Genomic DNA, 26,718 nt, shown 5'->3' with positions numbered 1-26,718 from the left:
CGCAGACCCCGCCCTCCCCCCCTCCCCCGGCGCCCGCCTGCTCCTCCTCTTGCCCCGGCCGCCCCCAGCGCCTGGCCTCGCTGGTCCTGGAACGCACCTGCCCTCCATTCTCAGCACCAGCCCCACCCCTACGCCCGCTTTCCTCGACTTCCCTCACTGACCTCCATCGCGAGCGTCGTGGGATGTCCATGGCAGAGCGTCCCCAGGCTGCAGGCCCCCGTGCCGACGCCGTTTCTCCAGGCCCGGGACCACCCGCACACCCAGCCCACCAGCCCCTTAAGGAACCCTCGCCGGCCACTCATGGCCCCTTGGGGAGCGGAGGGTGGCAGCCGCGGCCGGCTGGAGGGTGGCCTTCTTCACCTGGTCTGGAGGCCGGAGCTGGGGGCCACCTGTGCTGGGGCGCCTCCGAGCTGCCCCGGACATTCCGGAGCCCTGACCTCATGCCCACTTCACGCTCATAGAGCGCAGGCCCCGCCCGCCCTTTGGCGCCACGTGGGCACTCAGGGGGCAGCGCTGGGCACTCTCTCAGCCCGCTCCAGGGGCCTTCACACCTGAGGGGCGGGAGGTCCAGGTCTCTATGCCCTACAAATTTGGGGTGTCCGCACCCTTCGCCTCACCCCTCACCATGGGCACACTCAGGGCAAGAGGATATTCAGGGCCTGGAGCCATAGTACAGCAGGTGGGGTGCTTGCCTTGCACTCGGCTGACCCAGGTTCGAATCCTGGCTCTCGGAATGGGATCCCCTGACCCCCACCAGTGGAGATCTCTGAGCACCGCAACAGAAGCCCTGAGCACCACTGGGTGTGCCCCCACCCCCTAAAAAAAATCTATATGCAAATTCTTGCATATGTGGCACAGCTGGATACACGCGCACACGGTTTTCCAGACTTTATTTCCTCCCTGACAGCTGCTCCCCCAGGAGCCTGAGACACGCCCCCTCCCCCAGCTCTAGACCAGCCCCCAGCCCCAGGGGAAAGGGTCTCAAAGCACCGTCTCCACCTCTGAGCGGTCATCCAGGAACTGGGTGATGAATTTGGGGCGCTGGGGACCTGGGGCCTCATCCTCCCCCTCTTCTCTCTCCCGCTCATCCTCTCTGCCCTGATCCTCGGAAAAATGCAGGAAGACCTAGAGGGTGTCCCGCCGCGAGAACAGAGAGAGAGGGGGAGGGGGGTCAGCGTGCGGGTCCGCAGCATCGCCACCACCCCCCTCGGTCCCCCACCCCGCTCCGGCCCTCCCCCTGCAGCCGCGGCCACCTCCTCCAGCGTGGTCTGGCTCACGGAGAAGTCCTCCACGCCGCACTGGGCACCGCGGGCCGCCAGTTCGCCAAAGACGTGCGCCAGGGTGCAGCGCCCTCCCAGCGGCAGCTGGAAGCTCAGGCGGCCACCGTGGGCCTCGCGCAGCTGGGCCCCCGGGAAGACCTCCGCCACGAAGGCCTGGGCGCCTTCCGACCGCGCCGCAGGTACCCGCAGCGTCAAAGTGTAGCCGGACCCGAACCTGCGGGTGAACAAGCGAGGGGCTCGGGGGCGCGGCCCTCTCCGGCTGGGGGCGGGGGGCCGGTCCGGGGAACCTGCGCGGCGCGGAGAGGGAGCCCCGTCCCGCCCCCCCGCCGCCCCGCCCCCCCGCCGCCCCGCGTCCTCGCCCCGCCTCGGGGTCTCTAGCCCCGCCCCCTGTTGAGATCCCAGGACGGTCCACCGGCCACGCCTCTTCCCTAGTTAGCGCCAACGGGTCACAGGGCGGGCGCGCGTCCCTTTTCCTACCCGCTTTTCCTACCCGCTCCCCGCACCGGCCCCTGGAGGCAGAGTCCCCAGCTCACCTGTTCTTATTTTAATTTTTTGTGTTATTTTTCCTCTCTGGGCCAGACCCAGCGATGCTCAGGAGTTACTCCTGGCTCTGCACTCAGAGCTCGGGGATGCCGGGGATGGAACCCGGGTGAGCTGCGTGCAAGGCAAACGCCCTCCCCGCTGTGCCCGCTCACCTGTTCTTGAGGTGCTGCACGCTGCCCAGGCAGCGGAACCTCCCGTTCACCATGATGGCCAGGCGCGTGCAAAGGGCCTCACACTCCTCCATGCTGTTGGGGACCGAGCAACCCGGTGAGCGCTCCCCAGCACCCCTGGGCCTGGACGCTGTGAAGGCCTCCAGGTCCATCCCACCCTCTGCTTCTGAAGCCCCTCGATCTCTGCTCTGGACACCTTCCCACTGGGGTCAGAACCGCACACCTGATGTGTCCGCTGTGCTTCACCTGGACCCGGACGAAGGGACCCAGTGCATGGGACATGGGGTGCAGGGTGGCTGGGAGAGGGTGCCCTACCTGTGTGAGGTGAGCACCACGGAGCGGCCCTCTCGGACCACCGACAGAAGGCTGTTCCAGAGGAAACGCCGTGCACCGGGGTCCATGCCCGTGGTCGGCTCATCCTGGAAGGGGCGCAGCTGTCAAGCCCAGGCTCCGCCCCCTCTTAGCCCCACCCATGTCAGAGAGATCCCACCCGTCCCAAATACCACCCCTACCAGAACAGGCCCCGCCCTCCTTCTTGTCACCACCCCTGCCAGCAAGGCCCCGCCCCCTGCACTAGCCCCACCCCAACCCGCTCAGGCCACACCCTCCACCCTACCCCCCCTTGGCATAGGCTCCCCCCTGCATCTTAGACATGGTGTTGTTAGCAAGGCTACATCCTCCCTCTTGACCCCACCCCTGCATCTTAGGCCCTGCCCTCCCCCTTGGCCCCTCCCCTGTCGGTTTAGGCCCCTCCCTCTTTGCCCCACCCCATCGGTTTAGGCCCCGCCCCTCCTTCTTGGTCCCACCCATCTGCACAAAGCCCCGCCCCTATCCCCACCCACCACTATCAGCCCCGCCCCCTTTAGCCCTATTCTGCCAGCACAGGTCCAGCCCCTCCCTCTTGGGCCTATCTTCCCCAGCAAGGTCACGTCCTCCAGAACCCCCAACTCGCCAGCACTAGCCCCATCCCCGCACCAGGAAGATCACGGCAGGCTCTCCCACCAGCGCCACCGCTGTGGCCAGCTTCCTCTTGTTGCCCCCACTGTAGGTGCCCGCGGGCCGGTCCGCATACTGCTGGAGACCCAGGCGCACCAGTCCGCGGCTTGCTGTCTGCAGGGCGAGCCACAGTTACAGGGGGCAGGATTGCAGGGGACAGAGACTGGGCAGATGGGATGAGAGTGGTAAAGGGCCGGAGAGACACACGGAGCTTGGGTTCCATCCCGAACCGTGCTGGCGTGCCCACTTCGGCAGCACATATGCTAAAACTGAGACCGAACACTGCTGGGTGTAGCGCTGGGGAAGCAAGCCAAGCCCCGAATAAGCAAGAACCGTGAGTAAGGGCGTGAGTGACAGGTTGGCCAGACTGAAACTTGGGGCATCGCAGGCAGCGTGGGGACGGGGTCAGCCCCAGGGGGTGGAGCAACTTTCAGGGGCGGGGCCATCCCAGTGGGCGTGGTTTTATGTGAAAGGGGCGGGGCCTAGGAAGAGACCCTGCAGGTCAGCTGAAGGGCTGGCAGGGTCTGGGGTTGGCAGGGTCTGGGGCCCGGTGAGGGTAGGAGCTATGTGCAGGCTTAGGAGAATGGGGTGGGCAAGGATGAGAGATGGGGATCACCTGGGCAACCTGCGCCTCGGGGATACCACGCAGACGTGCAAACAGCTGTAGGTGCTCCCGCGCGGTGAGCTGCGAGAAGATGGCATCGAACTGCGGGCAGTAGCCCATATGAAGGTGGGCAGCCGTGGGGTCCTTGGTCACACTGGGGAGAGAGACAAGGCTCAGGAAACTGAGGGGCGGGGTCCCTGGTCATCCTGGGGACAGAATCAGGGCTCCCCAGCCCCGAGTGCCCCCCCACACACACACACAGTCAGGGACAGGCACTGTCCACGCGGCGGTTCACGGGGTTCAGGGCCAGCGTGCCCCCACCAGGCTGGCACAGTGGGAAGCGGGGAGCCCACTCCCCGGCCCAGGGCCCTCTCACCTGTGACCTGCCAGCACGGCCTCACCCCTGCTGGGCAGCATGTCCCCTGTCACCATGCGGAATGTGGTGGTTTTCCCAGCGCCGTTTACACCCAGCAGTCCGAAACACTGGGGGGGGGGGTGCAGACAGACCGGGGCTCAGCAATGCCTCCATGTCCCCACTGTGGCTGCAGCAAGGGGTCCTGGCAGTAGATGCGGGGCGGGGAGGGGGGGCAGTGTGGGAAGGCATAAAGCTGTTGCTTACATGGGCCGAGTGAGGGGACAGAAGGGAGGGCGTTTGCCTTACACACGGCCAAGCTGGGTTCAATCCTCAGCTCCCCAGGCCCACCGCCAGGAGAGACCCCTGAGCGCAGAGCCAGGAGGAAGCCCTGAGCATCCTTGGGTGTAGCCCAGAAACCAAAACTCTAGTGTTCTGGGTGGGCTGGAGCGATAGCACAGCGGGTAGGGCGTTTGCCTTGCACGCGGCCGACCCGGGTTCGATTCCCAGCATCCCATAGGGTCCCCTGAGCACCGCCAGGAGTAATTCCTGAGTGCAGAGCCAGGAGTAACCCCTGAGCATCACCGGGTGTGACACACACACAAAATAATAATAATAATTTTTAAAAATCTAGTGTTCTGCTATTAGCACACTGGTGGTGTTCAACAGAGGCAAGAAAGGGCCCGGGGGGGCCCCCGCTCTGAACTCACCTCACCAGGGGGGATCCCCAGGCACAGACGGTTGACAGCCGGGGTTCTCTGCCTGCAGTACACCTAGGAGAGGGTGGGTCCTTGAGAAGTGCAGTCGGGCCCGGGGGAGCCCCCACCTGGCCCTCTGCACCCACCTTAGTCAGGTCTTTGAGCACCAACACATCCCCCTCTGCTGTCCCTTGGGTCACCCGCTGCCGCTCACGAGCCACGTCCTCGTCCTCCTCCTCCAGGGGTGGCAGCGGTCTGGGCTTGGGTCTGAGGACAGAGCACATGATTGGCTTGTTGTTGTTGTTGTTCATACCTGGCAGTGCTCGGGACTGACTCCTGGCTATTTGCTCAGGGCTGACTCCTAGTGGGGGTCGGGGAACCCTATGGGATGCAGGCATTGAAATTGTGCCAGGCGCATACCAGGTGAACACCCTCCCACTGTGTCCATCACTTTGGCGCACAGAGCTGTGACTGCTTTTTTGCTTTTTTTTTTTTTTTTTTGCTTTTTTGGGTCACACCCAGCAGTGCACAGGGGTTACTCCTGGCTCTGCACTCAGGAATTACTCCTGGCAGTGCTGGGGGACCATATGGGATGCTGGGAATCGAACCTGGGTCGGCTGCGTGCAAGGCAAATGCCCTACCCGCTGTGCTATCGCTCCAGCCCCATGTTTGGTTTGTTTTTTCTGTTTGAATGTGGCCGGGCAAGCTACCCGTGGTGTATTTGATATGCCAACAACAGTAACAAGTCTCGCAATGGTGACGTTACTGGTGCCCGCTTGAGCAAATCAATGAGCAACAGGATGACAGTGATACAGTGATTTTTCTTTTTGGGTCACCACCCGGCCAGGCACAGGGGTTCCTCCTGGCTCTGCACTCAGGAATGACTCCTGGCCGTGCTCAGGGAACCCTATGGGATGCTGGGAATCAAACCTGGGTTGGCCGAATGCAAGGTAAACGCCCTACCCCGCTGTGCTATCGCTCCAGCCCCACAGAGCTGTGACTGGGCCCAAATCAGAACCCCGGCTACTCTGCTGTCCCCCTCCCCACCCCCCACACACACACACACTCTCCCAGCCATTCCCACTGACTGTAGCCACAGGCGGTCCCGGTGTTGCAGCAGGAGTGTGACAAGGAGGAAGAGAGGCCCCTGCACCAACATGGCCAGAAGGTTCTTGCCAGTCACATCCCAGCGCAGGGGGGACTGGAAAGAGTCTTCTCCTGCAGGGAGAGAGAAGGGGCCTGGGTCCTGGGTACCCCAAATGCCAGCCCTCTCCCCAGTCAGTCAGGCTGCTTGGAGATTTTGTTGTTTGTCTGTTTGTTTTCATTTTGACCTTTGGGCCAGCCCTGACAGTGTGCAGAGCTGACTCCTGGCTCTGTGCTCAGGCATCACTCGTGGCAGGGCTCAAGGGACCCTTTGCAGTGCTGGGGATTAAATCTGAGTGGGCAGCATGCAAGGCAGGGGCCCTACCCCGCCCCCAGCCACCCCGTACAACTGCTTGGGCCCCTTACTTTGAGTTCCTAAGGAAAAAGGACTCAGAATTGGATTGGGCGGTCAGCTAGGGTCTGATGGGAACGAAACAGTGATGTCACTGCCTTCCTTATTTTGAGCCTTAGACATCTGTGACCCAAAAGAAAATTAAGCTTGATAACAGTTTCACTGCACATCTGATTTGTTTCAAGCTTAAGGTCACCTTTTTCATGCCTTAAGGGGGCGGGGGGGAGCAGTGGGGCATCTAACAGAGCCTTGAAAAGTACTTCCGTACTCCAGGGAAATTTGTTTTTTGTTTTTTTGCTTTTTGGATCACACCCAGCAATGCTCAGGGATTACTCCTGGCTCTGCACTCAGGAATTAGTCCTAGCAGTGCTTGGGGGACCCTATGGGATGCCGGGGATCAAACCCAGGTCGGCCGCATGCAAGGCAAACGCCCTTCCCGCTGTGCTATTGCTCCAGCCACACTTCAGGGAAGTTCTCACCCAGATATGAAAACACATCAGCCATGGCCTGGTTCCGCACCATGTCGATAAGACCCCGTCCCAGGCAGAAGTGGGGGAAGATCAGGAAGACCCGTTTCAAGATCCGGTTCACATTCTGCAGGTTCTGCTCAGGGGCAGGAAGAGAGATGTAGATCAGGGGGCCAAGACCAAGGCTCTTGGGCAGCCTCAGTACCGATGGGGTGGAGCATCTTGTCCTGCGAGTAGTAGGGGGGAGGTGAGGGGTCCGACCTCCTCCGATAAGAGCTCTAGCACGAAGGTGGCCATGCTGCCGTTGATGCCGATGAAGAGATTGACGCAGGTGAGTGCCACATACGCCGTGCTGGGCTCGGTGAAGAAGAAGGAGGCTGGGTACATGAGGGGCGTGATTGACCAGCTGTGGGCGACAGAAGTGCCGGGTGACCCCACAAGCAGGGGCCCGAGACGCAAGCGTCCTCCTCCTCCTCCCGTCCATCTGTGTGGGCGGCCTCTAAGTAGGAATCATGGACAAGATGACCTTTTTTCTTTTCTTGCATTTTGGGTCATACCCGGTGATGCACAGGGGACACTCCTGGTTCATGCACTCAGCAACCACTCTTGGCCGTGCTCAGGGGACCATATGGGATGCTAGGAATCAAACCCAGGTTGGCTGTGTGCAAGGCAAACGCCCTATCTGCTGTGCTATCCTCCAGCCTCTTAATTCTTATTCAATTTTTGGACCACACCCAGTGGCACTCAGGATTTACTTCCTGGCTCTGTGCTCAGAGATTGCTCCTGGCAGGGCTTGGGAGGCCCTATGCTATTCTAGGGACTGAACGCGGGTCGCAGGTCTGCTACGGGCAAGGAAGGTGCCCACCTTGCTGTGCTATGAGCTTCAGTTTCCAAGATAAGCTTGCTTTATTTATTTGTTTATTTATTTATTTATTTTGGTCTCTGGGCCAATCTGACGGTGCTCAGGGCTGAATCCTGGCTTTGTGCTCAGAACTTAGTCCTGGTGGTGCTCTGAAGACCCTATGAGATGCTGAATGAAGACTGAACCTGGGTTGGCCATGTACAAGGCAAGGGTCCTCCCTTGCTGCTCTATTGTGCCCACCCCCACCCTGATGAGCTTTTAAGGTCACCCTGACACACCACCACAATACCTCCCACCTGGAGTCCATGATCCCCTCCAGACACAGCCCCTGGGTTGTGAGGGGGAGGCTCACCCATACAGGAGCAGCAGCAGCACCAGGGCCAGCAGGTTGGGGGCCGCCACATAGGCCTTCCGCTGGAAGGCCAGAAAGATGACCACCACAATGCACGCCGACACCAAGTAGTTACACTGCATGGGGGACCCAGGGACCCCGTCAGAGCACAGGCACAGCAAGGGCCTCTGCACCCCTGGATCTCACCCTTACCTCCCTGCATTATGCTAGGAGGCCTTGTATTGGTCTGGTTTGGCTTGGGGGCTACACCCAATGGTGTTCAGGACTGACTCCTGGCTTGGTACTCAGGGACCACTCCTGGCGGTGCTCAGGGCTGATTCCTGGCTCTGCACTCAGGGACCACTCCTGGGGGTACTCGGGAAGCCCAATGTGATGCAAGGCCAGCACCCTCCCCACTGTACTGTCTCTCCAGCCCATTGATTTTGCTTTTCTTTGGGCCACACCCAGCAGTGCTAAGGGATGACTCCTGGCTCTGTGCTCAGCAGTCAATCCTGGTAGTGCTTGAGGGACCCTAAGCGGTGCCAGAAATTGAACCTGGGACAGCTACCTGCAAGGCAAGCATCCTCCCACTCTCTCACCGTTCCAACCCCCCACAGGAGGCCTCAATTTTGGACAGGAGGACTCCCCCAGTGCCTAAGACAGCACCCTGAACCTGCTCCCCCGACCCTGTGCCAGGTGAATCCCTGTCTGAAGGGTTAAGAAGGGGCAGAGGGGCTGGAGTGATAGCACAGCGGGTAGGGCGTTTGCCTTGCACACGGCCGACCCGGGTTCGATTCTCAGCATCCCATATGGTCCCCTGAGCACCGCCAGGAGTAATTCCTGAGTGCAGAGCCAGGAGTAACCCCTGTGCATCGCCAGGTGTGACCCAAAAACCAAAAAAAAAAAAAAAGAAGGGGCAGAGGTGCGTGGTGACTAAGGGTCCCCAGCCCCCCAGCCCCCACCCCTGCCCCCGTCCCCATCCAGGCAGTCCCCGCACCATGTCCCAGAGGAAGTTGCTGAACCAGTAGAGGGTGGGGGGCAGCCCCCCCATGAACTGCAGGTGCTTGGCTCCAGTGGTGCGTTCCTCAATGAGGACAAGGGTGAAGCTGGCTGGGACGAAGGACATGGCGAAGACCACGCAGATGGACACCAGCACATCCACCGAGGAGGCCATCCTGGGGGCAAGGGCGCGAGGCATCATCGTCAGGTCAGCCTGGGCAGGAGCGACAGACAGCACGGGAGACGGCGCTGGCCTCGCATGTGGCCGGCCCAGGTTCGAGCCCCGGCCACCCCCACCCCCAGAGATTTCCCCGGAGCCCCCTGCCAGGAGTGACCCCGGAGCACTGCCAGGTGTGTCCGCAAAACAAACCAAAGGGAGGCACCGAGGCGCGGGCAGAGGGACTCACAGTGCGGCCTCGGACATCTGCGTCTTGGTGAGGTTCAGGGGGTGGTTGACAGTGGTGATGCTGTGGGCGCGGCGGGAGTCCGGGGGCAGGTGGGCACGGAGGAGGGCATTGTTGGCTCGGTTCACAAAGGCCACCATGGCGTGCCAGCCCTTGTTGTTGAACCAGATCTGGGGGGTGGGGTTTAAAGCAGGTGGTCAGGGGGGCCAGAGCCATGGGACAGCGGGGAGGGTGTTTGCGCCTTGCACACGGCTGACCCAGGGTCGATTCCCGGCACCCCACAGGGTCCCCAGAGCCCCACCAGGAGCCATTCCTGAGCACAGAGCCAGGAGTCGGCCCTGAGCATCTCCGGGTGTGGGCCCCCCCCCAAAAAAAACAAATAAATAAATAAAAGAGCAAGGGGTACAAGCAAGGGACCCTCCCCCAACTCTCCTACCCCAGTCTCCCTGACCACCTGGCAGCCCGTTTCTCCTGCTGCCCCCACCTCCGGGCCTCACCTTGAGGTTATTCCAGGTGTCCCAGTGGTGAACCCGCTCTGTAAGCTTCTGCAAGAGGCGGGCCAGAGGCCCATCGTCTTGGAGGTTCATCAGCACCTTCAACTTCTCCAGGGAGTCACTGACACCTTGTCCTGATGGCTGGCTCAGGTCTGGGCCTCCCAGTGAGAAACCTCCATACCTATGGAGAGGGGGGGCGGGGGTGGGACAGCAGAGGGGAGAGAAAGGTGGATGAGGGGCTGGAGTGATAGCACAGCAGGTAGGGCATTTGCCTTGCACGCGGCCGACCCAGGTTCAATTCCCAGCATCCCGTATGGTCCCCTGAGCAGCGCCAGGAGTCATTCCTGAGTGCATGAGTCAGGAGTAACCCCTAAGCATCACTGGGTGTGACCCAAAAAGCAAAAAAAAAAAAAAAAGGAACAGTGGATGAGGGCCGGATCAACAGTACAGGGAGCAGGGTTTTTGCCTTGTACATGGTTGACGTGGGTTCGATCCCAGGCACCCCATATGGATCCCCCGAGCACTACCAGGAGTGATCCCCAAGTGCAGAGCCAGGAGTAACCCCTGAGCAGCACCAGGTGTGAACCAAAAAAAAAAGGGTGAATGGGAAAGCCCAGCCCCCCGCACCCCAGTAGGTCTCTGGGGTGCAGACAAGACAACTAGGCAGGGTCCCTCTACTTACCTGACCTCATTCACCCACTTCTTGGTCCTCAGGCTGAAACAAATGAACAGAGAAAGACAGAGAGCGTATGAGGGACACTTGGAAATCTAGTGTGATGGGCCAGAGAGAAAGCACAGTGGGGCGGGTGCTTGCCCTGCATGCGGCAGACCCCGGTTCCATCCCTGGCATCCCCAAGGATCCCCCATGCACCGCCAGGAGTGATCTCTGAGCACAGAGCCGGGAGTTGGCCCCGAACAGCGCCAGGTGTGGCCTCCAAAACGGAAAAATAAAAAATCATCATGCGGGGGCTGGAGCAATAGCACAGCGGGTAGGGCGTTTGCCTTGCACGCGGCCGACCCGGGTTCGATTCCCAGCATCCCATATGGTCCCCTGAGCACCGCCAGGGGTTAATTCCTGAGTGCAGAGCCAGGAGTAACCCCTGTGCATCGCCGGGTGTGACCCAAAAAGCAAAAAAAAATCATCATGCTGATGAGAGAGCGAGAGAGCGAGAGAGCGAGGAGCGTCAGGCCCATACCCCAGCACCACACCCAGCTCTGCCCTTGGCCGGCTGAGCCCGACAGTGCCCCCTGGCGTTGCTCACCCCGGGCGCACGAGGCCCGGGTAAGTCTTCACCAGGTAATCGGACAGGTTCCGGCCCGTGAGATTCTGCACGATTTCTCCGGAGCGGGTCAGCACCTGGGGTGGCGGGGGCCCCCCGGCTTCCACCGGACAGTCAGGCAGCAGGCGGCGGGCCCCGGGCCGGCTGCACTGACAGGAGGCCGAAGGAGACCAGAGCGTCCAGTTCGCCCTGCCCACGCCGAGTGTCGTGTCTTCAGGAAACTTGGGTCTGGAGAATTGGCGGGAGCAGGGCTGTGTTTGCACGGGGGGCCCGGGGGGGAGGCCGGGGAGGAGGGCTGGAAGGGCAGGATTGTGGGCGCCCACGGTGTGGATATGGGGGCCATGACAAACGCCCAATGAGGGGACAGGCTGGGGGACGGTGAGGGGACCAGGGGGGCTTCCTCACCTGCTGCTCCTGTTCTTTTCCAGGTCTGGGTTCTCCCACCCAGCTTCTTCCAGCACATTCTGAAGCAGGAGACTCCGTTCAGGGTTCCCCGGAGTGTCATCACTGCACATGGCGGTGGGGGGGTGTCAGGTGGGCCTCCCACCCTGAGACCCCACACCGGCCCCCCACAGTGACAGCTCATGTGCGCCCCTGCCAGCCCTCACCTGAAGAAGGTCATCTGGGGGTCGTACATGCTGGTGTTGAGGACCAGCCCTGGGTAGTACTCGAACGGCGGAACGATCAGGCTGAAGGTCAGGGCCAGGCCCACAAACAGGGCCGGGAGGATGACCTGCGGGGGACCCAGGGGGGGACCCAGGCAACCAGCTCATGGGGGGCCCAGCACCTCCTTGCCCTGCTCTGGCTCTGCCACCCTCCAGGATTTCACTGTGCTGCCCAGCAGAGGAAATCAAAGTTGGTGGGGGGAGGGCTCAAAGCTGACAATCCTGGGGCTGGAGCGATAGCACAGCGGGTAGGGCGTTTGCCTCGCACGCGACCGACCCAGGTTCGATTCCCAGCATCCCAAATGGTCCCCTGAGCACCGCCAGGAGTAATTCCTGAGTGCATGAACCAGGAGTAACCCCTGAGCATCGCCAGGTGTGACCCAAAAAGCAAAAAAAAAAAAAAAAAAAGTTAGTGGGGGGAGGGCTCAAAGCTGGCAGTCCTGGGGCTGGAGCAACAACACAGCGGGTCGGGCGTTTGCCTTGCACGCGGCCGACCCGGGTTCGATCCGCAGCATCCCATAGGGTCCCCTGAGCACCACCAGGAGTGATTCCTGAGTACAGAGCCAGGAGTAACCCCTGAGCATCGCCGGGTGTGACCCAAAAAGCAAAAATAAATCCAGTCCTGGGTCGAATTAGGCTGCCTCAGGCGGGCACAGTCAGTGGGGAGAGCGGCCCCCTAGGGTCCCCCCACATTCCCGCCGGGCGCACCCCCCCCACCTGGGCAAATATGCTCCTGCGGCTGCGGCAGGCCAGCAAGAAGCGTTTGAGAAACAGCGCACCCAGCTGCTGAAGGATCAGGGCGCACCCGGTGACGCGGTTTGGCGTGCCGGGCTCCAGGGCCTGCAGGGCCTGCGTCTCCAGCGAGGCCCCTGGATGGTGGACAGAGAGGAGGGTTAGGATGGTGTCCGGGGCAGGGGGAGGGGCAGGGCCGGGGCAGGAACGGGGAGCGCACCCAGTTCTCCGTTCTCCAGGGCTGACTGCTTGGGCACCACCTTGGCCTTGAACCGCGTGACCAGGTCTGCCGGAGCGATGCCCGCGCGTGGGAACTGCTTGCTGCTACCATCTGAAAAATAATAATTAAAAAAAAAATCCATCAGGGGCTCGAGCGATAGTACAGCGGGGAGGGCGTTTGCCTTGCATGTGACCGACCCGGGTTCGATTCCCAGCATCCTGGTCCCCTGAGCACCGCCAGGAGTAATTCCTGAGTGCAGAGCCAGGAGTAACCCCTGAGCACTGCCGGGTGTGATCCAAAAAGAAAAAAAAAATCCACAGGGGCCGGGAGAGAGCACACAGAGGGGAGGGTGCACGCCTTGCATGTGAGTGACTGGTTCGGTCCCCAGCATCCCATATTGTCCCCAAGTACCACCAGGAGTGATTCCTAGGCACAGAGCCAGAGTCAGCCCTGAGAATCATCAGCTATGCTGGCCCTGAAAAAAAGAAAAAACCTCAAAATGCAAATAAAATAAAATAAAATAAAATAAGGTTGAAAGGTTAAGGTTTGGCTGGGTCACACGTAGTTGGTTGGGGGTAGAGGGGCCAGAATTTGGCTGGGGTGGGGGGAGGACATTTAACTTGCAAGCAGTCAACCTGGGTTTGACCCCCAGCACCCCATAGGGTTCCCTGAGCACAGAGCTAGGAGTCAGCCCTGAGCACAGACCAGGAGTCAGCCCTGAGACTACCATGTGTGACCCAAATGACAATGACAAAAACAACAACAACAAAAATAAAACAGAATATGGAGGGTCGTTAAGAGAGGAGAGTCCATGATGACAATACTGGTTGGAGTTGTCTTGTTTGTTGTCGTTGTTGTTTTGGGTCACACCCGGCGATGCACAGGGGTTACTCCTGGCTTATGCACTCAGGAATTAGGCCTGGCCGGTGCTTAGGGGACCATATGGGATGCTGGGACTCGAACCCGGGTCGGCCTCGTGCAAGGCAAATGCCCTACCCGCTGTGCTATCGCTTCAACCCCCCCCCCAATTTTTTTTAAACATCTGGAATTTGCTGGTGGGCGGGAGACACTGTCAGCGGACAGGGCACTTACTTTGCTGAGCCAGCCCCCCGCCCCAGACTTGGTCCCAGCACCACACATGGCCCTCCAGTCCCACCAGGAGCTGGGTGTGTGGCCCCCCCAAACACAAAAAACAAACAAACAATTTAGGATAAAGTCACATTGGGGACTGGGCGGGAGAGATGGGGCTTAGAGGCAGAGCCTGTGCCCGCCTGCATGAGACCTGGGTCCGCCCCCTGCCTTGGCCAATGAATACAGGAAAATGATCATCAGGGGGCGATAGCAGAGTGGGGAAGGCACTGGCCTTGCATGCAGCCCCCCTGGGTTGGATCCCCGACACCCCCTAGGGTCCCCTGAGCACTGCCAGGAGTGATTCCTGAGTGCAGAGCCAGGATTAACCCCTGAGCATCACTGGTTATGGTCCAAATTTAAAAATAAATGAATAGGGGGCTGGAGTGATAGCACAGCGGGTAGGGCATTTGCCTTGCACACGGCCGACCCGGGTTCGATTCCCAGCATCCCATAGGGTCCCCCAGCACCACCAGGAGTAATTCCTGAGTGTAGAGCCAGGAGTAACCCCTGTGCATCGCTGGGTGTGACCCGAAAAGCAATAAATAAATAAATAATAAAACTCATTCATTCTTGGCACGCATGAGGCCTGGGTTTGACCCCCTGAGCACGTCAGGGGAGACGAACCCTGAGCACTGAGCTAGGAGAAGTGTGAGGTTTGGCCCAGAAAAACATAAGAAAAAAAAGGAGGGGTCAGAGCAATAGTTCAGTGGAGGGGTAGGGGGGCAGCGGGGGGTTCTTGTCTCACATGTGGTCAGTGCAGACTGGATCCCCGGCACCCCACAGGGTTCCCCAAGCTCTGCCAGGAGTGATCTCTGAGCACAAAACCAGCCCTGAGCACTGCCGGGTGGAGCCCTCAGTCAGAGAGAGATTGGCCAGGGTGGGGGGTTAAACCTGCAGCCTCCTGCTCCAGATTTGTGTCTTCCGCACTTTCCTCGATCACCTTCAGGAAGATCTGCAGAGAAAAAAGCAGGGATGGGGGCTGGAGCGATAGAACGGCGGGTAGGACGTTTGCCTTGCATGCGACCGACACGGGTATTTGATTCCCAGCATCCCATAGGGTCCCCCAAGCACCACCCTGGTCAGCAGCCCCTCTCCGTACTTCTCTTCCAGGCAGCCCTCCGAGATCTGCCTCACCTCCTCCATGCTGGTATCAGAGATCCCGTAGCTAGAAAGTCCCAGCTCCTGCAGATGCAGGTCCAGGTCCTGGAAGAGCCCGGCGAAGCTGCCGTCCAGGGCCCCCGCGTAGGGCAAGGTCAGCACCAGCTCGTGAGGCAGCACCTCCGCCAGCTGCGCCCCCGGCACCCAGCGCTGCACCAAGGCCAGTATCTGGGAAACACCTGGAAGAGCGGCAGAACATCAGGGGACCACCCCCCTGCCTGTTTCTACCCCCGTCTCTCTCTCTCTCCCTCCCTCCCTCTCTCTCTCTCTCTCTCTCTCTCCCTATTTATTTATTTATTTATTTGCTTTTGGGGTCACACTCAGCAATTCTCGGGGCTGACTCCTGACTTTGCACTCAGGAATCACCCTGGCGGTGCTCGGGGACCATATGGGATGCCGGACACCAAACCTGAGTTAACCAAATGTAAACATCTTCCCTCCTGCACTATTGCTCTGGCCCCTGCCTTCACATATATGGAAATTAATGTCTTTCTTTGTTTTTTGGTTTTGGGGTCACACTTGGTGATGCTCGGGGGTTACTCCTGGTTCTGCACTCAGGAATTAATCCTGGTGGTGCTTACGGAACCCAATGGGATGCCAGGAATTGAACCGGGGTCAGCCTCATGCTGTCCTATCACCCGCCTGCCAGACCCACCTCGACTGAGCCCCGGCGGGCCCTGGCTGGCTATGCTGTCCACGTGGTCTGCTGTCCCTGCCTGCCCAGCGTCCACATGTTCCTTCACGTCGGCACTGTCCTATGGGCAGAGACAAGTGACCATGATCCAGGCCACGGGGGCTGGACAGGACAGTGCAGGCCAGGGGTCTGGGGTCAGCACCAGCCCTTACCTTCCGACTGCCGGCCAGGGGCGGTGCCGCCTTCACCAGGGTCAGGTAGTAGCCAGAGCCCAGATGCCGGCGCAGGAAGAGCGGTGACCCGCAGCAGCACAGGCGGCCGGCTGCTATTATGGCCACACGATCCCCCAGGAGCTCTGCCTCGTCCAGGTGGTGTGTGGACAGGATCAGCGTGCGACCTGGACAGAAGGCCCCACCGACACCAGCTCAGTCCAACCCCGGCTTGGAGGAGGCAACCCCTGTCTGGAGCGCAAACTCCTATTCAACCCCCAAAGCCTCACTCTCTGCTCCTCCTCCACAGAAACCTTCCTGGCACCCTCGTGCAGGAGGCAGGGCACTGTCAGGCCGCCCCGACCACCTCTCACCTTCTCGGTATTTGAGCAGAAGCTCCCAGATGCTGCGGCGGGAAGCAGGGTCCACACCCGCTGTGGGTTCATCCAGGAAAACCACCTTGGAGCTGCCCACAAAGGCAATGGCCACAGAAAGCTTACGCTGCATCCCGCCTGGGGGGGTGGGTAAGGGGGACACGGTCATTGGGATGGATATCTCCCATCTCTGTGCGACACTCTCCACAGACCCTTTTATTTAATTTTTAAATGTCTTTTTTTTTGGTGGGGGGGCCACATCTGGTGGTGCTCAGGGGTTACTCCTGGCTCTGTACTCAGGGATCACTTCTGGTGGGGGTCAGGGGGCCCTCTGGGATGCCGGGGATTGAACCTGTGTTGGCCTCGTGCAAGGCAAGCGCCCTCCCTACTGTACATTCACTCCCGTCCCGTGCGTTTTGTTTCGGGGCCACACCAGGCAATGCTCAGGCCTTACTCCTGGTTTGGTGCTCAGGGATCACTCCTGAGAGGCTCAGGGGATTATTTGGGATGCCGGGAATCGAACGTGAGGAGGCTACGTGAAATGCAAGTGCCCTATCTCTAGGCTCTGTGTGTGTGTTTGTGTGTGTGTGTGTATGTGTATGTGTGTGTGTATATGTGTGTGTGTGTGTGTGTGTAACACCCACCGGTGCTCAAGGCTTATTCCTGGCTCTGTGCCCAGGGATCACTCCTGGCAGTGCTCAGGGCCCCTATGGGATACCAGGGGATCGAACCTGGGTCGGTCGCATGCAAAACAAATGCCTTCACCACTGTACTATAATTCTGGCCCGCACTGACTCCTCTTGCCCCGCCCCCATCCAGATCCAGATCGGTGGCTTCTCCTGTTTTCCCCTCACCCTGGGGCTCAAGGCCCTGGGACCCGCCTCAGCTTCCTCCCATCGATGGCCTCCCCAGGTGGGGCTCACCTGAGAGGTGTCGAGTCTCTGTGCCGTGCTTGGGCGTCAGCCCCACGTCCTCCAGCAGACGGCTCTGCTCCAGGCGCAAAGCAGAAGTGCTCACACCCTTCAGCCGCCCGTAGAACCAAACGTGCTCAGCCACGGTCAGCCTGCAGGCACCGGAGGGGGAGAGTGGGCACTGGCGGCGGAAACAGTTCCCCTCACCCCTCCGGCACTGTCCCCCCACCCCCCGCCATCAGGGCCCTGGGGACACACCTGTCAAAGAGAACATTGTATTGTGGGCAGATGCCCAGGTAAGGACGGATGGCATCCATGCTGGACCGAATATCGTGCCCCAAGATGAAGGCGGAGCCCCCCGTGGGTGGAAAGAGGCCGGTCAGGATGGACCTGGAGGGTGCCGGGATTTCAGAATCCTTTTGCTCTGTTTGAGAGCCACCGCTGACTCTGCTCAAGGTTTACTCCTGGCTCTGTGCTCAGGGAGCACTCCTGGTGGGGCTCAGGAGGCCCTATGGGGTATCAGGGATCAAAGCCGGGTCAGCCGCATGCAAGGCAAGCACCCTCCCGCTGTACTATCTCTGGTATCAAACAACAGTTTTTGTCGTTGGTTTTGGTTGGGGACCACACCTTGCAACGCTTAAGGTAAGGCCTGGCTCTGAGCTCAGAAGTTACTCCTGGCAGTGCTCAGGGGACTATACGGGATGCCGGGGATTGAACCCCGGGAGATCACGTGCAGGTAGCGCCCTCCTGGCTGTGCCTCCTGGTACCAGACAACACAGTTACGAGCTCCTCATGTTCACAGGGGGACTGGGGGGGTGGCATAGCTCACATCGTGGTGGTCTTGCCGGCCCCGTTGTGGCCCAAGAAGGCAGTGACGTGACCGCTGTAGAAGTCCAGGCTGAGGCCTCGCAGGGCGGGCTGGGGGTTACCAGGAAAGCGCTTTTCCAGGCCACGTATGGAGATCCCTGCCGTCAGACCTGGCGGCTCCTCCTCTACCAGCACTGGAAGCAGGAAGCACATGCTCACGCTTAGGAGCCCTCAGCGTGGGGCTGTGGCTGCGGGAAACAGTGGGGCTGGGTTCTACTGAATTTTGGGGAGGTCCCTGGGGCGCCGGGAAGTTGGAGGGGGCACCAAGGCCCATGACTAGGGAGGTAGGAGGCAGCAGCGCCTGTTAAGTCTCATGGGGGACCTCACCTTGCAGGTCCTGCGTTACAGAAGGTGGGGCGAGAGTCTTGGGGGACCGAGGTCCAAACCAGTAGCTCCTCCGGAATGGAAAGTTCCACGGCTCAGGGATCCCATACTGGCCTGAGGGAATCGACACTGTTACCCCTGGAGCCCATCCCCACGGGAGTGCACCAACCCAGCCTTTGGTCTTTACACCTGGGATGGGGCACCCAAGAGAGGGGATGCTCAGTGCCCAGGCCCCGCCCCTTAAGGATAGCGGCCAGTGCGCATGTGCCAGAAAGCATCCCTACCCCATCCCTCGCATCCAATGGTTGAAGAATCTGCCCCATGTGGCCCCGCCTCCCACCTCAGGACCGCCCATTACCCCGCCTTCTGCTCAAACCACGCCCCCACTTCAGACCACGCCCTCAGCACCTCCTCCCTTAGGCCACGCCTCTTACCCCGCCTCAACTTCCGTCCCTATCCCTATCCCAAGGACCACCCCTCTGTCCCACTTCCAGCTACTCTGGCGCCGGTAAGAGGGTGCTGAATCTCCCTCTTTTTTTTTTTCTTTTTGGGTCACACCTGGCGTTGCACAGGGGTTACTCTTGGCTCGTGCACTCAGGAATTACTCCTGGTGGTGCTCGGGGGACCCTATGGGATGCTGAGAATCGAACCGGGTCGGCTGAGTGCAAGGCAAACACCTTACCGGCTGTGCTATCGCTCCAGCCCCGGTTGCTGAATGTCTTACTCTTCCTTCTTACCTGGGTACACAGCCTCCAGGTACCAAGTGATCAGGCTGTAGAGTACAGCATCGAATACCAAAAGGAGCGAGACCTCGCCCAGGCTGAAGACATCGCCAGCAGGGCCCGTGCCCAGGTTGTGCCACTGTGCGCCCGTCCCCTGCTCCTCCAGCAGCGCCAGGCTCTCGCAGCCAAATCCAAAGGCGACGGGGGATAGGAGGCTCTGGGGGTGCGGACCAGGGCATTAGTGAGTGCCCACAGAGCAGTGCTCCCCCCAACTCTGGCCAGCCGTGCCCTCACCGTCACCACGTGGACGCCCGGGGGCAACTGGTCCCGCCAGGCCACCAACAAGACGTAAGGCAGATAGAGCACAAAGTAGGCGAGGCCTCCACAGGCCGCCGCCAGGTTGGCTCGGAAGAAGAAGACGCTCAGCAAGAAACTCTGGACCACCGTGGCCAGCGCGAAGGACGCGAAGAACACGAAGAGAACCACTGGGTGGCTGTAAGGGAGAATGTCCCCCAGCTGCGGGAGGCAAAGGGAGGTCGGATCCACTGCCTCCCGGATCTGCACATCGGGGCAGCCAGCGCCCACCCCGAGGCCCCGTGGGTGACCCAGGAACACCCACCTTGAGCACCAGCACGAGCAGCGCAGCGCTGATAAGGAAAGGCACGATGCAACTGAAGAACCAGCCAAGCCACAGCACCCCGCGGCTCAGCCCCATGGCACGCATCGTGTCGCGCAGCCGTTTCTCCTTCTCGCGAACCACGGCCTTCACGGTCATCGCCACGGAATAGATCCAGGCCAGCGTCAGGAAGAGGGGCAGTGATCGGCCCAGCACGCTCAGGAACCTGTGGCAGGGAGTGGGGGGGCGGGGTGGAGCGTTGTAGGCAAAGACTCCGTGCATTCCCCAAGCAGCACTAGGAAGCGGGGTGCAAGGCTCTGGGGGATTCCACGTGTCCGCCAGCTGGAAGCTCAGACCATTTCCCCGCACCGTGCACCTGAACACCCGGACTCCTTATGGCTCCGTTCAGCTCTCAAAGGAACTGGAGTCGCTAAACTAACGGTGCACGGCCCACACCGCAACTACGTTCTGGATGGAGCCCACGTCCCAGCCCAAAGGGAGAGAGGCGAAGGGACGGTTTGGGAAAGGACCCCGGGGGGGACAGGGGAGAGCAAGGGCAGGCGCGCTCACGCATCATTCACGTGGCACGGGTAGGGCATCTGCTGCACGTAGAGGCTGGTGCGGGGCACCGCACCGCTGAGTTTGCGCACGACTGCGCGCTCCAGCAGGTCTTGCAGGTACACGAAGCCGCCCCACACGTAGCGCAGGTCTGTCAGCGGATCAGCTGCGGGGCCGGGGTCCCAAAACCTGCCAGTGAGCGTAGTGAGCATCTGGAAGGATGGGCTGTGCGCCTTGATTGTTGGTTCCACCCCCACCCTGTTCCCCATTGCGCCTGTTTCCCGGACCCCATTCCATCACCTAACCTGAAAGTTTCCCCTCCTCAAATACCCAGCATCACCCAGGACCTCAATCCAGGTTTTGGCCCAGCCCACCAAATCTAGGTGGTACATCTGAGGCCCCGCCTACCTGACCAGACCCCGCCCTCCCCACCTTGAATGGCACAGCGGGGGAGGAGGGGCTTTGAGGGTGTTCTGGCCCCGCCCACATAGCCGCAGGCCCAACCCACAGCAGGCGGTGCAGCTGGTTATTAGCCTATACTGTCTCCTAGGAGCCAGCCGCTCTAGACCCCGCCCACCGTTTTTGCCCCGCCCACAAAGGGCAGGGCTTATCATTTCCTGATTGCGGATAGGTGGAAATCTCTCTGGTCCCACTCCCAGCCTCCCACGCTCATGGTCCCGCCCCGACCTGTTCCGGATCTTATGGGTTTCCATGACTTCATCGATGTTCATCCGGATCTTGATGCGCAGGTGGCTGGGATCCTGGGATTCCTCCAATCCCAGAAAGACGACACCGGCCCAGAAGCTGTGCTCAGTGAGCAGCTTCACGGCCCGCCCTACCAGGGCCTCCTCGGTCGGCACCGCCTCCAGCTTGTCCAGGATCATGCACTAGGGGAGCGACCTGCGAGTGGGTCCCTGGAACCCAGCGTCCCCCACGGCTCAGGGCTAGAAGTCACTTTCCCGCCTCCGGGCCCGGGGCTGGGGTGGCCCCATCAGACCCCTACGTCTAACGCAGGATGGGGTCCCTTCCCTCAGGAGGTTGCTCTGAGCCCCTCACCTCTGCCACTAGGCCCAGCGTGCCCATCATTTGCTCCAAATCCGCGCGGGCGTCCAGCCAACTGTACCCGCCCCTGGAAGGGTCCAGAAAGGCGTGAAGGGCCTTCTCCGCATCCTTGCCTCCAGGTCTGGGCTTCCCGCTGTCTCCATTCTGCATTTGCAGGAGCGTCTGTGGGGAAGAGGGAGAAAGGCAAGCAGAGAGCATGCACGTTGCATGGGGCATTCAGGTCACCCTCTACTCCCAGCCTCGGGACCTGTCCTCACCATAGGGGCCCCATGCCCCCTCCACACCCAATGCCCCACAGCGGGGGCCCCGCTCCAAGGTCCACCTGCAGTAAAGCCACATTGGCACTGTCGTTCAGGAAGCTGAAGACCTGGTGTCCCAGCGACTGCCACACCTCCTGTATGTCCTTGAGCAGAGCCATCTCCTGGAAGGTCTGGTTCACCTGCAGGCGGCGGGGGGCCAAGCTCCCTGTTAGAGGGAGGGCTGGGGAGCTGGCACTCACCGGGCCGCAGCCCAGGCTTGCATGTGGGAGCCCTGGATTCCATCCCTGGCATCGCATGGGCCCCCATAGCCCTGCTTTCCTGATGCCAGGGCATTCTCCTCGGGAAGCACTGGCCTCGCCTCACCCACCTGGGCCATGAGTTGCCTCGTGAAGGCTGTGTCTGGCGTGAAGAGCACTTTTCCCAGTAGCAGTGGCTTCAGACGCCTCCAGAAAACGCTGAACAGTACCTCTCCTTCCATGTTCTGTATTAGCTTCTCACAGGCAGGGCCTGGGGGGTGGGAGGTAGGACGGGGGTGGGGTGGGGTGTGGAGGGCAGTGGGAGAGACATGCCATGAGGTCCTGCCCCCATGTTTGTTTGTTTGTTTGTTTTGCTTTGGGGTCACACCCGGCGATGCACAGGGGTTACTCCTGGCTCTGCACTCAGGAATTACTCCTGGTGGTGCTCGAGAGACCCTATGGGATGCTGGGATTCGAACCTGGGTCGGCAGCGTGAAAGGCAAACGCCCTACCCGCTGTGCTATCGCTCCAGCCTCAAGGTCCTGCCCCCATGAACACCTGCCCAGATCCAGACGGGGGGCCCACACCTGTGCAGGCACTTACTCAGGTTCTCGTCCGGGGGCACCAGCCCTGGGTCCGACCCGGCGAAGTCCTTCACGTCACTGTTGTCATACCAGCTCAGGGAGAGCCCCCTGCGGCTGCGTGGCCCCTTGCCACTGCAGAGGGCTGCGGACATCACCTCCAGGCCCCTGTTTGTTTGTGGGGTCCTCTGGAGCAGGGTCCTTAGTTCCAGCAGGCTGGGCAGTGTTAGGAGCTGGAAGGGGGGTGGGGGGTGTGTGTGCATAAAACCAGTCTGAGCCTGGAACACTCTCGCCAGAAGCATCTGCACGTTCTCTTTCAGTTTTGTTGATTGGGCCATAGCTGGTGGTGCTCAGGACTGACTCCTGGCTTTGTGCTCAGGGATCCCTCCCTGGCTTGGGGAACCCTACAGGGCACCAGGGTATCAAACCCCGGTCAACTGCATCCAAGACAAGCCCCCTCCCTGCTGTGCTATGGCTCTGCCCCCCAACACCTATGTTGGGGAGGCCATCCATGCCATGTTCAGAAGGTCAAATTGGCATTGCTGGGGCCCTGCCGTGCGGGGGACGCCCACCAGCCCAGGGGTCACCCCAACAGAGCTCATCCAGAGGTACCTCTGATGATATTCAGGGGGTGGTACTGCGCAGCGGCTCTACCTCGGGTCCAGCACAGGATAAGCCTGCATGGTGACCCCTGTACTCTCGCTCCAGCCCCAATTAGACACTTTTTAGGGGGAGTCTGTGTCACAGCTGGTGATGCTCAAGGGTCACTCCTGGCTCTGCACTCAGGAATTACTCCTGGTAGTGCGTGGGGGACCCTATGGGATGCCGGGGATCAAACCTGGGTCAGCCATGTGCAAGGCTGTAACCCTTCCTGCTGTCCTATTGCTCCAGCCTCCCCAATCAGATACTTTCATTTGTTTATTTATTTTGCTTTTTGGGTCACACCCGGTGATGCTCAGGGGTTACTCCTCGCGCTGTGCTCAGGAATCACTCCTGGTGGTGCTCGGGGGACCCTATGGGATGCTGGGAATCGAACCGGGGTCGACCGTGTGCAAGGCAAACGCCCTCCCCGCTGTGCTATCGCTCCAGCCCCCTAATTAGATACTTTTAAATCTCCTGGCTGGGGGTGCCCCTGGATAAAACAACTCTTACCTCCTGTACCAGGTCTGTTGCGTCCCCCACAAAATCACCCACGGTCTTCTGTGTTAGACCCAGTGTGGCATTCTGGGGAGAAAGACAGCAAGGATCTTGACTGAGATCTCCCGGGTTTGTTTTGGGTTTTCTTTTTTCTTTGGTGGTGGGCGTTTGTGATGCCAGGAAATTTCCAACAGCATGGCTGCCAGATCATGTTCAGGCACATGTGTGTCACGGGGGATTCAAACTCGTGACCATCCGCTTGCAGGGTTGCAGAACAGCTGCTTCCAGCCACCAAGATTTTTGTTTTTCTTTTTTCTTCTTGGGTCACACCGGGCAATGCACAGGGGTTACTCCTGGCTCATGCACTCAGGAATTACTCCTGGCAGTGCTCGGGGGACCCTATGGGATGCTGGGAATCAAACCCGGATCAGCCGCATGCAAGGCAAATGCCCTCCCCGCTGTGCTATCGCTCCAGCCCCAAGCCACCAAGTTTTTGCTCCAGGTACAGACCCCACTGAACGCAAAGGGAAACAGGGAATGCCTTCAAGGTCCCGCAAACTCCACCATCACCCCAGTAGGGCCTGTTGGAGCAGGATGGACTGAGAACGGTCACTCCAGGAATCCAACCAAAGACTGTAGTCTGGAGAGATAGGACAGTGAGGAGGGCGCTGGTCTCGCACACGACTGACCTGGGTTCAATCCCTGGCATCCCATAGGTTCCCCCCAAGCCCACCAGAAGCCGAGCACAGAACCAGGAGTCAGCCCTGAGTACTGCTGGGTGCGGTCTTGAAACCAAATCAAAACCAACAAAAAGACTGGATGGTAGAACCCAGAGCCCCGGAAGAGCAAGCCCAGAATTTAGGACCTGCCTCACCCATGGTCCACCTCACCTCTTGCAGTAATGTACCCAGTAGTGCCTTAAGTTGGGCTGGATTCTCCTTCATATGGTGCCATACCTGAGGCCAGGCAGCTGAAGAACGCAGAAAAGGGAGTGTAACTGGCCAGAAATTCCCCCTCATATACCCACTACACATGCTTGGGCTAAAGTCAGGTAAGTTGAGGCCCTAGACTCAGCCTCGTGTGTCCAAGGATTTGCCCTTCTCACTGGCATTGAGCGTGGGCATCAGTTTTCCCAGGCTGTCCAGCGTCCTGTGGGTACTGGGGCTCTCCAAGACACTCAGGATGTCTGTGATGAACCTGGATACCCTGGTGACAGAGGGGAGAGGGGCCAGGAGGCGGGGTTTGCTCCCGGACCACACCCATCTCACTGACCACGCCCACCACCTCCTCCACCACCACCACCACCACCACCACCACCATGGCCCGGTCCTTGGCCCCGCCTAGCACCCCGGCCACGCCAATAACTTGGCCATGGCCAGCTCTTAGCCACGATGAGCGCCCCATCCCCTGCCAGCTCACAGAGAGTCATTGAAGTTGCTCACGATCCCCGGCTCCTCGCCTGGGGTGGTCTCCGGGAAGCAGGTGTTGTTGGCACTGCAGATAAGCCCCTGGAGCCAACGGAAGGTGCCCGCAGAGGGCAGCGGCTTGTTGTTAAAGTGGCCTGCAGGGGAATACTGGCTGTCGGGGGTCGGGCCTGAGGCCATCCCCCGCCCCCCCCCCCCCGTTTCCCACATTTTGCGGAGTGCTCACTGAGCTATTGATTAGGGGCTCCGCCCTCTCCGTGAGATCTCCAGCGATAGGGGGTGACGCTGACGCACCCCCCCAACACACACACACACACACACACACACACACACACTAACTCAAGGTAGAGGAGGGGAGCTTACATTCATGATGCTCCACTGGCAGGTGGGACTGGCGCACAGCCACCAGGATGAAGAAGAGAAAAAGGGGCCACAACAGCTCCACAAGAAGCTGGATCTGGGGGTGAAGAATGGGGGAGGATAGCGGAGGGCGTGGAACTTGGAAGCCCTCCCAGTCCTGCCCTACCCTTGGGGCAATTACCGGCTGCCTCTTGCGATACAGCAAATTCTTCCACAGCAGCAGCTTTAGCTGCGTCCAGAAGGCCATGGTGGGAACGCGCTGGGGACTGGAAGCAGAGGTCCGGTGAGGTACTTGCTGTGTGGCTGCTGGCAACTGTCTGTCCCTTTCTGAACCTCATTCCTCTCCCCTCCCGCCGCGCGGCGGGCGAGGGGTTCCAGCACTGTTGGGAGCCTGATAAACAGTGGACACTATGAAAAAGGACTCGCCTTTCCCCGGAGAAAACGGGCCAATGGGAGCCCTGCCCGCTGCCGTCCTCGCAGCTGATTGGTTGCTAGGGCAGTCGCTCCCAGAGGGCCTCATCTTAACCCCTTCATCACTAGGCTTAGCCCTAGAGCGTGGGTCCTCCGGGCTGCTAGAAGAGGACTCTACCGGAGGACCCCCGTCCGCGGCAGGAAGGGTCGCCCCATCTCTACCCTGCCTCTCCCTTCCGCGCCTTTATTATTCTTGGCTCAGATGAATGGCAGGATTCTGAGAACAAGTTAGGACAAGGAGCAACACAATTATGGACCATTCCTGATACCAAGGGATTGCTTGGAATTGTCCAAGGTTAGCCTATTTATCTGTACACATGGTGAAACGGAGGCCACCGGAGGGCAGGGGGTTGCCAGAAATGACCGGGACACACACACACACACACACACACACACACACACACAGTCACTTCCCATTCCAGGACCCTCTTTTATATCCCATGGGAATGGGGGGCGGCCTCAGTGTCCCATCTCAACAATGCTGGAAAAGGTACAGTCGAGCGAGTCAGCTGTCCCCCTCCCCCTTTAAGAATGAGTGGTCAGTTCTGTCGCCCTCCCTGGGCTCGCGGGCAAGGTCAGCCAGCACACTTATTCCCACGGAGCTCGCTTCTTCCCCCACCTCCTCCAGTCCTGAGAACCTCTCTCCCTCTCAGCGCATCTTACCGTTCCCAGCCCTTGCCTCCTCCCCCACACCCGACCCCCTTTAAGAGGACACACCCCTTCCACCCCTCCTCCACACACGCACCCTTACAACCACCACCACCACCGCCGCCCAGCCGGCGCCACGCCAGCGCCGCAGACCTTTTCTAGCGGATACACCGGCGACCACACCCAACTCTGCTTATACATTTCACCACTGGCTGTTAGCCCCGCCACTCAGTACTTTTCTGGCCAATAGAATCCACGAGCGCCCGGGGAGAGGCGGGGTCAGAGAGAGCCTGGTTTCTTAAAGCGACCACTCGCTTTTTTTTTTTTTTTTTTTCCGTTTTTGCCGCCACACTCTGAGGTGGCAGAGCGCCCAGATTCCCAGCATCTGGACCCGTCAGCTGGTTATCTTATCTTCCCAAATTGCATGATCGCCCTCAATGCCG

At 60.2% G+C, this 26,718-nt stretch overlaps 1 protein-coding gene across 1 annotated transcript; it reads right to left on the bottom strand.

Annotated features, from left to right (window-relative positions):
• Positions 1-910: 910 nt before the first annotated feature.
• On the bottom strand, positions 911-26,437 carry ABCA7 (ATP binding cassette subfamily A member 7). Its single transcript, XM_055128792.1, has 47 exons — positions 26,373-26,437; positions 25,338-25,547; positions 25,160-25,253; positions 24,792-24,933; positions 24,478-24,578; positions 24,263-24,342; positions 23,388-23,459; positions 22,258-22,468; positions 21,786-21,925; positions 21,481-21,597; positions 21,153-21,320; positions 20,784-20,983; positions 20,109-20,285; positions 19,542-19,764; positions 19,217-19,438; positions 18,938-19,139; positions 18,204-18,314; positions 17,839-18,010; positions 17,268-17,399; positions 17,022-17,161; positions 16,099-16,236; positions 15,728-15,912; positions 15,537-15,636; positions 14,858-15,060; positions 14,615-14,675; positions 12,593-12,703; positions 12,358-12,509; positions 11,584-11,708; positions 11,381-11,482; positions 10,958-11,203; positions 10,378-10,410; positions 9,699-9,876; positions 9,205-9,371; positions 8,796-8,973; positions 7,820-7,935; positions 6,867-7,011; positions 6,618-6,741; positions 5,732-5,861; positions 4,790-4,910; positions 4,656-4,718; positions 3,970-4,076; positions 3,606-3,747; positions 2,969-3,103; positions 2,309-2,412; positions 1,976-2,068; positions 1,254-1,494; positions 911-1,125 (listed from the first exon to the last, which is right to left on the bottom strand). The coding sequence occupies exons 2-47, from the start codon at positions 25,401-25,403 to the stop codon at positions 982-984; spliced, it is 6,414 nt and encodes a 2,137-aa protein (XP_054984767.1). The 5' UTR covers positions 25,404-25,547; positions 26,373-26,437; the 3' UTR covers positions 911-981.
• Between the last annotated feature and the right edge of the window lie 281 nt (positions 26,438-26,718).

Source organism: Sorex araneus, chromosome 2, assembly GCF_027595985.1.
Source record: "Sorex araneus isolate mSorAra2 chromosome 2, mSorAra2.pri, whole genome shotgun sequence".
In the NCBI taxonomy this organism is placed as follows: Eukaryota; Metazoa; Chordata; class Mammalia; order Eulipotyphla; family Soricidae; genus Sorex; species Sorex araneus.
The sequence above is the reverse complement of the archived record's forward strand: the minus strand, read 5'-3'. Positions and strand labels throughout refer to the sequence as shown.